At 33.3% G+C, this 15,842-nt stretch overlaps 1 protein-coding gene and 1 pseudogene across 1 annotated transcript; both read right to left on the bottom strand.

The window, feature by feature from the left end:
* Positions 1–1,873: 1,873 nt before the first annotated feature.
* LOC136217029 (UPF0481 protein At3g47200-like) lies at positions 1,874–3,675 on the bottom strand (annotated as a pseudogene).
* An 8,904-nt stretch (positions 3,676–12,579) lies between these two features.
* On the bottom strand, positions 12,580–15,597 carry LOC136217899 (UPF0481 protein At3g47200-like). The gene has a single exon (XM_066004632.1). The coding sequence runs from the start codon at positions 14,021–14,023 to the stop codon at positions 12,686–12,688; it is 1,338 nt and encodes a 445-aa protein (XP_065860704.1). The 5' UTR covers positions 14,024–15,597; the 3' UTR covers positions 12,580–12,685.
* Positions 15,598–15,842: the final 245 nt, after the last annotated feature.

The following is a 15,842-nucleotide window of genomic DNA, read 5'->3' as shown; positions in this document are numbered from 1 at the left end:
CATATCCACATTGCATGCTCCTCAGTCCATCTCCAGGCGAGCCTTTTATAATCCGCCCTGTTGCTGAGGTATTGCTCAGCAACTTCTTCTTGCTCAGGAAATGGCTCCTCAGTGAGGGGTTGTATTAGTAAATCATATATATGCCACAACATCTACAAAATGCATAGACTAATTAGATCACAAACATGATTAAATGTTTATCAAATGAACTAGATAAATTATGGCAGATCTATACCGTGGTAGTGGGATAGGCAGGGTGAGAAAGGAGATGGGGAAGAGAAATCATCCCCTGAGGAGCTACATTAAGATGATAGATCCTAGTCCTGAAGCGAAACTGAGAATAAGAGGATACATTGATTAGTGTATGTGTATAATGCAATGTCATGTAGGTTCATATATCTTAATAAGAGAAGTTAATATTACTATTGTAGGTCTGTTTGGGAACTCCAAAGGGTAGCAGATTCGGATTTGAAATACACCCGTTTCATATGGGGTGTATTGGGGGCCTCTTATTTTGACCGCCCATTGTAACAAGTTATCATCCAAAGGACCTATTATCATCAAAGATCAGAAGAATCATTACAAGTAGAAAAATGAAAACATGAAGAGTTAAAGAAGAAAATATGGATTGACAGTGTAATACCTTCGATGGCCAGAAGGCACCTTGGGTTCTCCATGTACAATCTCCATAGGTCCAACAAGACCTTTTCCTGAATACTTGCAAGGTTATCCATTATATGTAAGTTTTTTGGGTTGAATGTATGGAACTGAACGATTGAAAAGCTTATTATTTATACTGGTATGAGAGTGGCTAAGTGAAAAGGGAAAGGTCATTAGTGCGTTTAGAGTTTTATGTAATGATGTTAGTGTATTAATGACTTGGTTTTGGTTTTGCAGATATCAAGATTTGGGGATTATAGGCCTAATAATGACTTCAAGATATGCAGATACATCAAAATCGATTTTGTTTCAGAAATTGGATATGTATTGCTTATGTTTTGAGTTCTAATTCAAAAATTTATTTGTACAAAACGATTATGAGCATTGGTCTCCAAAAAAATTAAAACCATTGATATATAGAATTTCATGTTCATTTGAGTGTGTTTTATTATTCAGGTAAAAACCAGAAATTCATTCGAAGAAGAAGGTTAAGAGTGACATTTTATTTTAAAAAAATGTCATCTAAACAACAATACGAAGACATTGAAATAAACGAGTCTGTATCTGAAAATAAATCCATTGACATGATTGATTAAGACCTATACCATCTGAAATAAGCTAGAACAACAGAAATTATTATACAAACTGTCATCGCACATACCAATATGCCAGTTTTTCATATATATATATACTTGACGTTTTTAATTATTAGGATGTCATGAAATAACATTAAAGGTGATGATAATAATAAATAAGTTTTCATTGTAACACGAGCAACATGACAACACACAAATAGGCTTATATCATTGACGTGCCTTCACATGACAGAACCCAACCGTCATCTGAAGGTCCATCAGACGGCAGCGAGCCCCGTGACAGTTTTTTCTCTTGCGGGACGATAGTTTTTAACCGTTATCTGAGAGGCTAATTGGTAATGAGAAGAGTATGATACAGATTTTTGACGAACGATTTAGTTTTGATCGTAAACTAACAAAGAGGTTCTTATCTAGCTAAACTAGAAGGAGTGAATCCCAATATTCACGAGCTAAACACATAGGAATCAAGGATCCTCGTCGATAAGAGGGATGAACCCTAATACTTCTGAAAGAGAAAGATGTAATATTGATTTATAAAAAGTTAATCAATTACAAAGAAATAGATGAATTTATATCATTTCAAACCTAATAAAGATGAAATTACAATAAAGGGAAAACATACGTAACTAAATAAATAAAGCTTAAATGGGTAAAATGGGATAGAGATAAATGGATGAAAAAGCTTGTAAATAAGCTTGGGGGTATGAGATGTAAATAAGAAGTGACAAACTTGTAATAAGGAGAAAGTTAGAGAAAAAGAGTGCTTGGTAATTAGGTAAGTCCACACATAGTGTGGAAAAGCGAAACATCGTGTGGATTAAATCAAAGACATCATTAGTTGTTCTCTTCAGGCCACATGCCATGTGGGAAATCGACACGTCGTGCAAGTGTTTTGGTTGACACTACTCTTTGTTTCTTTTAGGGTCACATGTCATGTGTCTATTTGACACGTCGTGTGAGCACCGTTCTTCATGTGGCTTGTCATTCCTTTTTCGAGACGTGTTGTCCCTTGGCTCGACTTCTCTCACTACCCGTCTCCTCATACGTTGTCGACTGGATGCCCACATCATTCACTCCCTCTTTAAAAAGAACTTGACCTCAAGTTACTTATTGAGTATGGAAGAAGCTCGTTGATCTTGAACAGAATCAAAGCTCTCAAATCGAACCAAGGTGTGATTCGAAATGAATTCATGAACCCCATTCCACAAGCTTTCGGATTCACCTGATAGTGGTAACTGACAAATCCTCATGAAATTAAGAATATGTACGGCTTCTGATAAATTATGCTTCTCCAATTCTTCCTCTATCGCCCATGAAGTCCATTTTTCTTTAAAGAATGTGTGTGTAATCTTTACCAATGAAAGTCCTTGAAGCTTACAACTTATACCAGATTCTTCATACAAATCCTTAAGGATAAAGAAGGGGATTTGATTCTCAAGCAATAACATGTCATAACGAACATCATTTTCCATCCATGGTTTATGGAATATACGATCATTGTTGCTTCGGAGATGTTTAAAACTACATTTGAGTAACATCATAATGACAAAGGTCGCATATCCACTAATATCATCTTCACAAACTCGTCGCTATATAATTCGATATTTTCAGCATAACAATTGCGTAATCTTGTTTCGTTGTCTATTGAAGCAACAGACATGAACACAAGCCATCAAGTTCTTGGTTGTTGAAGAAATACAAAAAATAAAGAAGCCATAGGAAGAAGATGAAGGAGAGCCCTTTGGGTTTCTCTCGGAGATCAGGAGAAGAATGAAGAGTTTGGAGTTCCAAATACTCAAGTACCGAAGACGTAAGTGTGATTAATATCCAAGCAAGAGACCTTTCACTTACCAAGGGCAGCTTGGTCTTTTCGCAGCTCTTGGGGGCTTTTTAGTCATTTCCGCACCAATGGATTATTCCAAAAGATGTTCACTCATTGTGTCATGCACCCTACCACACCATAGCCTTCACTCAATGAATCAACACCATCCATCATAAGGGTATATGATCAATGTGATCTTGACACTTGTAATTCCTTGTTTGCTCATCACACCTAGCATTTATATAAAAATGTAATAGTTAGACTTTAATCCTAATGAGAAATTAATGAAGTTTTTGTGAACTTTACCTCAAACTTAACTATGCGAGCATATTTCTTCACATTTGCATTACTCAAGTCAAGAAAATCTTGGAGATATCTTCTCTTATGTTCCTCCATGTTTTTGAGCTCTGGTTTGCCATGGTGAATTGGACCGATAGATACTATTTGAGGCGTGAAAGAAACTCCATTCATCTGAAAAGTTGATGTAGGAACTCTGTATATACAACATTGATCTGATAATGGATTCAAATTTAGCTCTTCTTCAATTGAAGTTGTTATGTTATCCACATTGATTATATGGTCGCCAAAAATTTCCATTTGGTCACTAAATCGCATCAAGATCAACCATATTTTAGTGACGAAACAAATGATTCATAAGATTTCATAATTAATATTTCATTGATTTACCACATCAATTTTTTTTTTCCAACTCATGAATTGACTTGCATATGTATATTAATTTTGCAGTACTTCAATTATTTTAGGGTTAATTCCAAAAAAAATGTGGTTATACTGTTTTGCGGATAGAGGTCTCTGATATATTTTTTTTCAAAACGAAAACTGCGTTCATCAACATTTGCAAATCGATAAACTTTTCGGTTAACAGCCACTGTTAACGACCTCAAAATGAAAATTTTCAAGAATTAAAGTTGTTTGGTATCACATTTAAGAACCACATTTGTTATTTTTCAAAATCATTATTCTTGGAGATTTCTCCCTCTGAACATTAACTTTCTCTCATCACCAAACAATATTTAAATGAACTCAAAACTAAAACGTTGAAAAATTAAAGTTGCTTAAAGTATTACTAAATTCTTGAAAATTTTCGTTTTGAGGTTATTAACAGCCAAATTTGACAATGTCAATCTAAAAAGTCATTGATTTGCAAATATCGACAAACTCTGAATTCATTTTGATAAAAAAAAAAAAAAAAAAAAAAAAAAAAAAAAAGAGGATATTGAAATAATTAAGAATAAAAAGAAAGAAATCAAAATATAATACATAACAATACTTACACATGAAAATTCTGATCGTACTCTTGATTAAACAAAGCCAATCATGCAAAATGATATGAAGTTGTGCACTTTTATAGCAATTCTATAATTTTATAATATTCATTTCTCGCCACATAATTCAAGTATTGATGCTATGGGGTCCTTTTTTTATATAATAATTGTTCTTTTCTTCCTACAAAATTTTGGTCCAATTCGTGACTGAATTTAAATTGTGTGTGAAAACATGGAGTAAATACGAGTTTTGGAAAATTTTCTTGATAAGCTTTATTTTATTCTGATGGGGAAGGGTTAGGCTATGTTTACTTTGTTTTTAACAAAGTAAGCCTTATTTTGTTTTTATCACCATTGGATGAACTTACTTTGTTAAAGTCCACCATCATCCAATAGTGAAAAAAACAAAGTAAGCTTTACTTTGTAAAAAACAAAGTAACCACAGAAGACATCGATGAAGTATTAAATAGTAAAATTCTACTCTCAAATATTTTCGGAGAAATGTAGATCTTATCTCATGAAGTATGAAATACATGAGTAAGATCAATTTTGCCATTGTCTAATGGTAAATTTGAATGGGTCGTTTTGAACATTATTTGTGTTATATTGGATCTTTCAAACAACTTTATCGATAAAATAAAGCAATTTCGTGCATTTTTATAGATAGTTTATGATTTTTTTAAGAAAAGTCAGGAATGTCGACTGAAGTAAAGACCACCGGACATTCCGGCTATGTACGAAGTTTTTTGTGATTAAGTTATTGACATTTTGAGAGATTTTTTGTAACTATATTAGTATCACCGTAAACATTTTAGATATAATTGATATTTGGAAGATCCAATTTAAGTTAAACAGTAGGTCGCATAATAGCAATTCAGCCGTATGTTCAATTTTGTTTTTTAGATAATGGTAAACTTAATTTTCTCAAGGACAAAATTTGTTAGTAATATTCAACTTTTTTTTATGTGACTCAATTAAAGTTTGTTAGTATTTTGCCTTAGCTGCAATGCATTTGTGACTCAATCAATATTTATAATATATTTTAAAGTTTAATGGGTTAAAATGATCGACACGATTAACCCACGAGTTGACCCGGTAGTAGTGTCTTGTTTATGGCTTGAACCTATTAAATCGTAATCCTAATTCGTTTAATTCCGAATTACACGAATTAGTTATTGGATTATAACCCATTTTAACAGCCCTACATGAGTTTGAGCTTATATATTGCTTGCTTTTATTATTATACAAAGATACTTGAGGTATGATAGAGAAAATGAAAAAAAAAAATCAAATTTACTGATACGGATGAGTCGTCAAGTGAGGATTTTAATCTTAAATCTACAACGAATGTTTCTTCTTAAGACTAATTTAAAGGAGTGAATCCTAAGTCTTGAAGACGAACTCTTAATAATGGAGGCTAAATTTGATTAATTCATAAAAACTATCGAGGCTTTGTAACTGGCTGTTTTGCACATCCACTTCCGAATTCAAATTCTCATTCAGCTGAGTTGCAAGCAATTATTTTAGCGGTTAATGCTGCCTGGGAGAGGAACTGGAGAAACCTAAGATTGAATCTGACTCCACATATGCTGTCAAGCTTCTGAACAGCTTATCCTGGGAGTGCAACACATATATTTAGAGAAGGAAACTAAGCAGCGGATCGCCTTGCAAGTATTGGACAATCAGCAAATACTTTGCTTTGGTGGTCTCAGGCTCCGGACTCTTGCCAGAGTTTCGTTTTTTATGACAACTACAACGTAGCACATATTCGTTTTCTCTAGTCTTGTTTTGTTTCTATTTTTCTGTTATCATTTTTTATTTTTTGACTCTCCCTCTGTATTCTTTTTTTATTTTTTTTAATAAATTCTGGGTTGTTGGCTGTGCCGGGGGTGCCAACCTAGTTGGGATGTCCGGCCTGCCTTCGCGTCCCAACTTTCATTCAAAAAATTCATAAAAAGTTTATTTCATTATAAATAAAGAGGTTTATATACTGTTAGAGATTGATATAAGATATATTATTGGGTCTTAACTATCATCTTGAGTTGTTGGTTCATTCGGTTCCATAAGATCTATGATTTTGTCGCTTCAACTCTTCCCATCGAGTCCGTGTTGGAGATGTCAGCATCATTTACTAATAGAAACTTCATCATTATCATCTAATTTTATTACATTTTTTTATATAAATATTTAAACCTAAAATATAACAATACATATCCAAACTTAAAAATGTAATATATATATTATAATAATAATAATAAAAGGTTCGGTTAACCGAAACCGTCAGTTTTTTAAAATGCAAAACCTAAACCGTTAATCGTTAACGTTATAATCAACATATATAAACCTAAGTCGATCGTGTCCATCAATTCGATTGACCGGTTTGTCGGTTTGGGTTTTAGGTTAACGGTTTGGGTAATGATTTGGTTGGGTCTTTTTAATCATTTAAATTGAATTGATGTTTGATTTGACAAATTAAATTGGTAAAGCGATTTAAACAAGAATTTTTACTTTCAGATTTGGGAACATGCATACAGCATGAGCAGAAATGATAGTGAACTTGCACTTCTCTCTTTGTTGATTAAGTTAAGTAGCTTTGGCTTAAGGTATCTTTCACGAAAATCAGTTAAGTTATGTGTCTCTTGTTCCCAACATTCTTTAAAAACAATTAAAATAAGCATTTAATTGAGAAATCATTTAACTGAGAAATTAAAACCCTTAACATATAATTATTTATGTTTCCATTTCATAATTGTACGTGCTTAATGAAATTTCAGTTTCACAATTAGAATCTCCTCGTAATTGTTCCACTAAGGTAATAGGTTAGCTACACCTACTTTAACGTTAATTAATCACTAAATAGCCACGCTAATTATACTTAATGATTAAGAGGGAAGTAAACCTGCCTCTTTACCTATTTCTGCACAACTGAGTACCTGTATTATAAATTACTCACCCATGATTGAATGAAGTAAAACCAAATAAGAAGGAAGAAACAAACAATGCATTCAAATAACTAGAAACAAAATTACACACTAAAAGTTCAGATGTAAAATCTGAATGCTTCAAAACATAAAAGAAAGCTCTTTAAATAGTCTAAGGGTCAGCAAAATAATTGTTTAAGATTGCTTAAAATATTCAAAATATGGTTCTGGCTAAGTTGAATTGATTTAAAATTAAAGAAGATATATTTGCAAAGTATAAAAAGACAAGGAAGTTAATTGATTTAAAACTTTGAAAGCTCCTGTGGTTTTTGAGAAAACGGGATTGGAAATAGGATGAAAAATATTACTCCCTCCATTCCTCAATACATGTCTTTCTAGAGAAGTTTTTTTGTTTCACAATACATGATATTTTGCTTCAATCTATACATATTAATTTACTTTTACCAAATATACTCATATTTAAGTTGACTTTTTACTTTGGGAATAGATAAAGTTACTAGTGGATGCAATTAATACAAGGGTAACAAAGTTTTTTACTTAAAATTAATACATTTCTTAATTAGTATGCATTAACCTTAAAAGACATGTATTGTGGAACACATGGAGTACAATAAAATGGATCAAAATTGTTATTAATTTTAATTTTATTATGTTCCATTAATTAAAAAAGCTTTATTTTAATTTCATTTTGTTTCATTAAACCAAAACGGCCCGCCTCGTCTTAGCTGTTAAAAAGAAAAATTAGGGAGCGACCCTTCTTCAACCTTTACCTAATAATATTTGAGGAAAAGTACAAAAATAAACCTTGTGGTTTGGCCCATTTTCGAACTGCACCCTGTGGTTTAAAAGTTTGCAAGTTGGTACCATGAACTTCATTCCGTTAGCAAACATATACCAAATTGACTAACGGTGTTAAAAGTCAAAGGGAAAAGAGTTAATTTGGTCCTTATATTTATTTATTTTATAAATTAACCACTATTATTATCTAATTATCACAAACAAACACCAAAATTAAAAATAAGAATCAATTATACCATCTTCTCATCTCTTTAATTTTTTTTTTCTTCTTTCTCTCTTTTCTCTCTTAATTTTTCTCTCTCTAAATTGATGCCCTCCAATTATAATAGAAGTTGTTGGATTTAAACCTCCATCAACCTTTGATGCACGGACACTTCGGAATCATCACGTATCGCGTGTCCGATACGTTTCCGACACTGCTACGGCCGGACACTCCAGGGACACCGTGTCGGGGCCGTGTCTGTAATTTCGGAAAGTTGGACACTCGTATCAGTGAAGGATACGCGTGTCCCAGGTAAAAAACCCTAATTCTTCAAAACCGAAAAATCCTTTCCGATTCCGATTACATCCTTTCCTATTCCGTTCATCTCCTTCAATAACCGATTACATCCTTTCCTATTCCGTTCATCTCCTTCAAAACCGAAAAATCCTTTCCGATTCCGTTCATCTCCTTCAATAACCGATTGATTCTTATTCCATTGGAGAGTTAGAAACTCCAAAGGACAGGGACAGGGAGAATTAATATGCCATTAATACAAAAACTCTCAAACTTCTCCATCCATCTATATAAATAGGGCTGCTAACATTCTAAATTCTTACGTTCGTGTTCCTACTCAAATTTCTAATTGTTTTGCTTGGAGATTGGATATATTTTTAATATTTATAAATTTGCCCCAATATTTTTAATATTTACACGTGTTCCCCAAGTATCCGTGTCCTGTGTTTTATAGAAATGACGTTTCCCGTGTCCGTGTCCGTGTCGGATACCGTATCCGTGTCCGTGTCCGTGCAACATAGCCATCAACAAATCCAAGACAAATCACATCTTCTTTAACTTGTACCATTGAATTTGCACCAAAAATCCTCCAAAAAACACTGCTACTCTGCAACACCAGATCAATCTGAGGAACTGCAGGCCCGACTCGAGTGCTGCGTATGAAGGTTGAATTAAAACAAGCACCAAAAGGAGCCACAGCTGAAACTCAGCTAACTCTTTGACGAACACTTTTATAACAGCTTGGTAAATTGAGGTTTCCATGACAGTGTAAGGATTAACAGTACTAATCTTGGTCCCTCCAACTCCTTCTTTGTTAATTTTCAACAACGTCTTGTTTAACGGAACATTAATATTTCCATTAATCTTAATAGATTTAACCCTGATGAAATTTCTTCAAAAAAAAAATACCCCGATGAAATAATCAGAAGAAGCATCACCTGGGTAATAAGTTGGGGCAGTGCTTACTGGGTTAAGAATTAATGGAGTGTGAATCTTCAATTCAGCAATGGAATCATTGACGACAACCTGGTGAGTTATCAGATTGATAATGTCGCAACTCGCCAGAGATCTCGCGCTGCAAATTACCGGTTTCTCTGAACTATGTCTCTTGCTTCCCGTGCCATGGATAATCTCTCTGAGATTCGACACAGATCTTGAACACACAAAACCGCATGATTTTCTCGCCTGAGTTTGACTGTTTACCCAATTGAACACCGCTCTTGGAATTGAAGGGTTTAGTGGCAGCGCCGGTGGCCGCCGGTGACTGATTATTTAGCGAAGATATCTTTTTTGAACCTTACAATAAAGAAGAAGAGTTGAATTTATTCATTACTCATAGTTTTGTCGTTAAATTGTTCCACCTCATGTTGGTTGAGATTAAACTTTTGTTTGTAAGCTAGACTTTTATGTTTAATTAATTTTAGAGAGATAAAAATTAATAAAAGTAGAGAGAGAAAGAGAGAAAAAAATAAGAAATTAAAAGGAGAAGAAGAAGATGTTGTATTTGATTCTTATTTTTAATTTTGGGGTTTGTTTGTGATAATTAGATAATAACAGTAGTTAATTTATAAAATAAATAAATATAAGGACCAAATTAACTCTTTTCTCTTTGATTTTTAACACCGTTAGTCAATTTGGTATATGTTTGCTAACGGAATGAAGTTCATGGTACCAACTTGCAAACTTTTAACCACAGGGGTGCAGTTCGAAAATGGGCCAAACCACAAGGTTTATTTTTGTACTTTTCCCTAATATTTGTACAGAGTAGATTTTTGCTCACCCACGCAATCAGAATAAATATAGGGGGCTCTCAAATTTTCTACCACCATTTTCTGGCAGCCACCCGGGGCTCCAGCCATGGCCTGGTTATGCCACTGCCTAAAGGTATTGGCATAAAATTTCATCGTTAAAAGATGTGGAAAACATGTTTTGAAGCAAAGTCTATACAACAATCCTCGGGAAGCTTTGAAATTGAAATGATGAAGGTAAAGATGCAGAAATCTGATGAATGTTTAGAGTTAACAAGCTATCTGAGCCTGCTTCATGCATATTTCCACAGACTCTATAAACACCCATATTGTTAACAAAAATAACATGTTTAAATTAACAGAAGTGTTTTAGACCCAATATCATATTCTACTAGTCCCCGACAACGGTACCAAAAACTTGATGCTCGGAAAAACATAACATTATTCCTAGAGAGCAAGTGCACTCTATCACATCTTCTAATATAGTTCGGAAGAATCCATCAATTCCACAGAGACTAGAATGTGAGTACTAACTCTTAATCAAATTTCTTATTATTTAAGCGGATGAATATCTGAGATGGTGGTTGAAATTGAAAACTTAAATTGTAAAGTGAAATTGCTTGGCAAGATTTGAAAGCGAGAAATAAGATAAAGCTTTAATTGGATAAAAGAAAACCTAAATTGAAATAACTTAAAAACGATAAAGTACTTGGAAATAAAAGTGTGGTAGATGAAATCTAACCAAGCTCTCCTTCTAATTCCAAGGAGAAAGCTGTTTTTATAGAAGAACAATATTAACTCCTATTAAATAGGATCATGCTTCATACACATACTCATAGTCAGTTCTAGCTTCCTAAATAAAACATCAAACATAAGAGCATATATATAGTATAAGAGGTATAAGAGTATGGTCAATCACAATGAACATTCGAAGCATAAGAGCATGCCTAATCAGCTACATGCTTGAAACATGCTCGATGAACATTCATACACATACTCAATGAGTTCTAGCTTCCTAAACAAAACATCAAACATAAACAGGATCATGCTTCATACATATACTCATAGTCAGTTCTAGCTTCCTAAATAGTTCTATCCAACCAATCAGTTCCTACCAACCATTTCATAGCAATATAACTCACATTCATGTATGGTTAAGGTATTCAACCAATCACTTAATAGCAATACATATACACAACCCTTTACGATGTACCTGCAACTTGGATTGTACTCGTTGAAAAGTGAGTATGGTAATGAAGTTTGCGATGCTATCACCACAAGTTCAAAACTTGTGCTGGTAGCATCGAAAACCTATCACCATTCTCAATGCTTTCAATCAGATGACAAGCCAAGTGGAAGATATATCGTAAACTATCTTAACATCACCCACAACAACATCATACATGCAACCAATCAGTTCAAAACCAACATAACAATATACATACTCAATAAGTTAAAGAAATCTTCCCATATGCTAAAGGCATGAACTGATTGACAATCTCTTCAGTCAGCCTTCCCATGTGCTTAAGCATTCTTACTATCCCTGCAAATATTATGTTCAAATAAAAAGGAATCAGATGAGTTCATAACATTTTTAGCATTATGCACTATATTGCCCTAGGTTAAAAAAGATAAAGACCCAAGCTTTTCATTAGTGAATCTAACAATGAATACAATAAAATCAGTGTATCTAAGCGAGAGATCTAACATTTTCAGTGATAGGTCTAAAAATATGGCTTACTATTACCGTATCTCGATATCAGTCCCAGTGATTGCATGTAGATAGCAACTGGAGATAGAGAGGGATGAGAGAGATGAAGCCTTAGCCAAAGAGAGCGAAACCTAAAATGGTATTTGGGATGAGAGATGAGTTTATATATGAGCTGTGAAATTGCAGTCAAACAATTGAGCGCCTAAATTTGGTATATGTTTTAGTTGGCCACGTAAGTGAAATTTCATTTGTCGTTTTTTTTCCGCATACAATGACAGTCATTTATCACAAGTGTCATCTGATGAGTAAGTAAATTTTAACTAAAACACGCGTTTTCTTTAGATGACAGACTTGTGTCATCGGAATGCCACATGTGAACTAAGATGGTTCACATTTATGCTTTCAGATGACATACTTTTAATATATTGTCACGAAAAACAATCAGACGACACGAAAATAAATGTATGTCATGTATCTTGTGTCATGTGAAATGGAAAATAGCATAGTCTCTCGTTTCACATCTCGCTAAAATTCCCATTTTTATTTTTCTTGTTTTTATTTTCAATATTAATAGAAACTATTTTTCAGACAAGAATTACAAAGAGACAAATTAAAAGTATAACAACCTAAACTTGCATCACAGAACAAACAGTTTGTATGACAGTAAGTATGAGAAGAACAAAAGCAGCAAGAACAGAAATGCCAGACCACGGAGTATTAAAATAGTCTTGCTCAAGAGTTGCCTTCCACTTGCGCCAAGAACTCCCACAATGCATATTCAAATCCTCCACAATATCTGAATAATAGAATCTAACACGAGACACAAGTTTTTCTTGAGCAAGGTCATTAAAAAGTGTCGCTAATCGCGCATTACTCCGAAGCCAATTCTGTATAATTCCACTTCCAACCACAATTTCCACATCCTTTTCAGTCTCCACAAGCATAGTGATGAAAGCAATATAGTCATTTATATACTTGTCATGGCAATGACACTGCTCAAATGCCTGGAGATTTCGCAACGTAATTTCTTTCCCCGGGGTTATTTTCAACGTAGGAAAATACAATATTCCATCCTTGAATTCGATATCGAGTTTGCTTGTGCTGAGCCCGACCTTGAACTTGACTCCAGCCCGTTTCAGCTCCGTCGCACTAGGTGCACACCATGCTATTGAATTTTTACTTTTGGAAGATTTTCTAGTATATGATTTTGATAGTGGCAACTGACAAATCCTCATGAAATCAAGAATATGTACGGCTTCTGATAAACTCTGCTTCTCCAAGGCTTCATCGGTTGCCCACGAATTCCATTTTTCTTTGAAGAATGTGTGTGTAATCTTTACCAATGAAAGTCCTTGAAGCTTAGTACTAATTTCAGATGCTTCATACAAATCCTTAAGGATAAAGAAGGGGATTTGATTCTCAAACAATAACATGTCATAACGAACATCATTTTCCATCCACGGTCTATGGAATATACGATCATTGTTGCTTCGGAGATGTTTAAAACTACATTTGAGTAACATCATAATGACAAAGGCTGCATCCACTAATATCATCTTCACAAACTCGTCGCTAAATAATTCGATGTTTTCAGCATAACAATTGCGTAATCTTGTTTCGTTTTGCTTAACTATGCTAGCATATTTCTTCACATTTGCATTACTCAAGTCAAGAAAATCTTGGAGATATCTTCTCTTGTGTTCTTCCATGTTTTTGAGCTCTGGTTTGCCATGGTGAAATGGACCGATAGATACTATTTGAGGCGTGAAAGAAACTTCATTCATCCGAAAAGTTGATGTGGCAACTCTGTATATACAACATTGATCCGACAATGGATGCAAATTCAGCTCTTCTTCAATTGAAGTTGTTATGTTATCCACATCGATTATATGGTCGCCAAACATTCCCATTTTGTCACTCAATCGTATCAAGATAAGCCATATTTTAGCGACGAAACAAATCATTCATAAGATTTCATAACTAATATTCATGATTTACCATATCTTCAGAAACAATAGAACTCACATAAAAAAAAGATAAAGTTCATCAAAAAAGTTTCCAATTCATGAATTGACTTGGATATATGTATATCAATTTTGCAAATGGAGGAATGTGATATTTTTTTGGCTTAATATATATTTACACCCTTAAACTTGGCATGTTTTGCCTATTGGCACCCTGAACTTTTAAAATAACCTATCACATACTTATACTTGGCTCATTCGGATCTCTTGCACACAAAATCGTTGATATCTCATCTTTTGACAGTTGAGGTGGCATGCGTACTATAAGAAAAAAAGAAAAGCGCGTGAGTTCGTTTTGTATGCCGCCTCATCTGTCAGGATGACAAATCAACGATTTTGTATGCAGGAGGTCCGAATGAACCAACTATAGGTGTGTGATAGGTTTTTAACTATAAGTGTGTGATAGGTTATTTTAAAGGGTAATTAATTTATTAGTCCCTATATTTTGACAAAACACACTGTTTAGTCCCTGTATTTTAAAAAACACATGGTAAGGTCCCTAACCTTTTTCTCAGTGAACTATTTAGTCCTTCCGTCTGTTTGTTAGTTTTTTTTTTACCATTTATGACTTCGGAAATGACTAAATTACCTTTACTATTTACCTTCAAACTTTAGAAGAGGAAATCCAATTTAGAAGAAGAAGCTATTTGTATGGAGAACAAGAAAAAGAACAGACCTAATGTTTACGAATTTGAACGATTAAGAAGAAAATCAAGAAAAAGAACACTCAAAGTTGATTTCAGATGCATTAGAGTTTAAAGGAAAGGAAAATAAAGGAAAAGAAGAACGCAAATCCAAATGGACTAATAAAATCTTCATGAGAGTCTAATGACAGGGACTAAACAGCTCACCGAAAAAGACGTTAGGGACTAAACAGTTCATCGAGAAAAATGTTAGGGACTTTATCATGTGTTTTTGAAAATACAGGGACTAAACAGTATGTTTTATCAAAATATAGGGACTAATAAATTAATTACCCTATTTTAAAAGTTGAGGTTGCCAATAGACAAAATGTGTCAAGTTTAAGGGTGTAAATATGCATTAAGCCTTTTTTTTCAAAACGAGAACTTTGTTTGTCTAATTTGTAAATTGATAATCTTTTCCAAATTTAGCCGTTAAGGACCTTAAATAAAAAAATTTCAAGAATTAAAGCTGTTTGGTATCACATTTACTATTGAATCACATTTTTTAATTTTTCAAAATCATTATTTTTTTTTTATATTTGTTTCTCTAAACATTAACTTTTTTATTTCCTCACCAAACAATACATAAATAATCTCAAAACTAAAACGTTGAAGAATTAAATCATTACATTCTCGAAAATTTAATTTTGAAATTGTTAACAGCCAAATTTAACAATATCAATATAAAAGTTGTTGATTTGCAAAAATCGACAAACATATAACTCATTTTGATATAAAGAAAAATTACGACCGTCCTCCATCTGTAATTTATTCCTTTTGAAATTAACCCTTATCTTAATGAGGATATTTAAATAATTAAAAAAAAAGAAATCAAAATATAATACATAACCACACTTACACATGAAAATTCTGAATATACTCTTGATTAAACAAAGCCAATCATCTGTCTATCTGCAAAATGATATGAAGTTGTGCACTTTTATAGCAATTCTAAACTTTTCTAATATTCATTTCTCGCCACATAATTCAAGTATTGATGCTATGGGGTCCTTTTTTCTTATAATAATTGTTCTTTTCTTCCTATAAAATTTTGGTCCAATTCGTGACTAAATTTA

Source organism: Euphorbia lathyris, chromosome 1, assembly GCF_963576675.1.
Source record: "Euphorbia lathyris chromosome 1, ddEupLath1.1, whole genome shotgun sequence".
In the NCBI taxonomy this organism is placed as follows: domain Eukaryota; kingdom Viridiplantae; phylum Streptophyta; class Magnoliopsida; order Malpighiales; family Euphorbiaceae; genus Euphorbia; species Euphorbia lathyris.
Note: the sequence above shows the minus strand (reverse complement) of the source record. Positions and strands in the feature narration are given on the sequence as shown.